This window comes from Salvelinus sp. IW2-2015, linkage group LG27 (assembly GCF_002910315.2).
Source record: "Salvelinus sp. IW2-2015 linkage group LG27, ASM291031v2, whole genome shotgun sequence".
Classification (NCBI taxonomy): domain Eukaryota; kingdom Metazoa; phylum Chordata; class Actinopteri; order Salmoniformes; family Salmonidae; genus Salvelinus; species Salvelinus sp. IW2-2015.
Genome location: NC_036867.1, coordinates 474,205 through 475,999, shown reverse-complemented (window position 1 = coordinate 475,999; position 1,795 = coordinate 474,205). Strand labels below are relative to the sequence as shown.

The 1,795-nt window shown below is 46.4% G+C and overlaps 1 protein-coding gene across 1 annotated transcript in view; it reads right to left on the bottom strand.

The window, feature by feature from the left end:
- The window catches only part of LOC111953831 (neuropilin and tolloid-like protein 1), a 52,499-nt gene that overhangs the window by 10,536 nt on the left and 40,168 nt on the right, over positions 1-1,795 (bottom strand). The window contains exon 2 of the mRNA XM_070435651.1: positions 328-441. Coding sequence (XP_070291752.1) covers positions 328-441 — 114 coding nt within the window. The remainder of the gene's footprint in view (positions 1-327; positions 442-1,795) is intronic.

The following is a 1,795-nucleotide window of genomic DNA, read 5'->3' as shown; positions in this document are numbered from 1 at the left end:
GAGAGTGAGCTGGGAGAGGGAGAGAGTGAGCTGGAAGAGGGAGAGAGTGAGCAGGGAGAGAATGAGCTGGGAGAGGGTGAGAGTGAGCTGGAAGAGGGAGAGAGTGAGCTGGGAGAGTGAGAGAGTGAGCTGGGAGAGGGAGAGAGTGGTAGAGCCGATTTTGGACAAATCAGTCAAGACACCAACCATAATGAAGGGTTAAACACAGGTTTTGAATCAGCTCCTGAATTGTTTTGAATATAGCTATTATCCCCCTTATCTTCATGTAATGACATAAAAAAGAAATAAAAAAGAATAATAATATTGAGCCTGGGTTTGACCTCTCACCTTTGCAGTGGTTCTCGTCCCAGGGGTAGACACAGTTCTGAATACCGTTACACACCAGGGTGTTGTTGATACACATGTTACTGTGACAGAAGAAGGCATCTGGCTCGCATGGAGCTGAAACGACAGGAGAGAGAGCAACATTAGACAGAGATATACATCATGTACTCATAGGAATCAGCTGCTTGCAGTAACAACTGTAGTGGGGAAAGGGGATACCTAGTCAGTTCAAACAGAGAGGTGCAGGGGGGGCTGCCTAAATTGAGATCAACGTCTTCGGTGCCAGGGGACAGCTCGGGGATTCGATCCAGCAACCTCCCGGGTCCTGGCCCAAAGCTCTAACCACTAGGCTACCTGCCGCCCAACACTCTAACCACTAGGCTACCTGCTGGGTACTGGCCCAACACTCTAACCACTAGGCTACCTGCTGGGTACTGGCCCAACGCTCTAACCACTAGGCTACCTGCCACCCAACGCTCTAACCACTAGGCTACCTGCCACCCAACGTTCTAACCACTAGGCTACCTGCTGGGTACTGGCCCAACGCTCTAACCACTAGGCTACCTGCCACCCAACGCTCTAACCACTAGGCTACCTGTCACCCCTTCCATTTTTGTAATCAATTATGTATTAGACGTTTCCCCATAATAATCACAAGTATAAGCTACATTACTCAAATGGTTAAGGATGATTGTGATTTTAATGAAAGGAGTGCATACTATTGCAGACCAAACAGCCTAGTTACCGCGTCTGATCTGACACAAAATCAACCCCAGCAGGAAGCACAAATCAGTCAACAACATGAATCATTATCAGAGACAGACATGAACCTGTATAAATGATTCAGCTCTGAACCATCTGTTCTTCTTGAATTTTCATCTTTCCTCCTTTTTCAGAAATCCCCTGAGACAAGGCCGTGCATAGTAATCTCTCTGGGAGTGTACTTCATAAAGCGATCTATATAAATACATGTCAGACTAACACGAGTGTTCTTCATAAAGCTATCTATATAATTACACAGGCATACCTTGATATCCTGGAGATATCACACTAACACATGTAGGCCTGAATCCTTCAGGGCCAGAGTTACTGCATATATACATAACTTAACTTGAATGGGAACACTAATTACCTACGTATAGATGCCAATAGGGAGACACGTGCAAACTTAGAAGAGGTACGTTATGACAGGTGTGTTGATACTGGCAGAGAATGGAACGCTGTGCGTGTGTGTTTGTGCGTGCGTGTGTGTGTATGTGTGTGTGTGTGCATGTGTGCATATGTGTGTGTGTATGTGTGTTTGTGCGTGTGCGTGTATGTGTGTATCCGTAAGATACAGAGCTGTAGCTGCGATGATTGTTGGCGACTGAGATCATACAAAGTGAGAGATGTGAGGAGACGAGGGAGAGAGAGAGAGATGTGTTAGGAGAGAGAGAGAGAGAGAGAGAGAGAGAGAGAGAGAGAGAGAGAG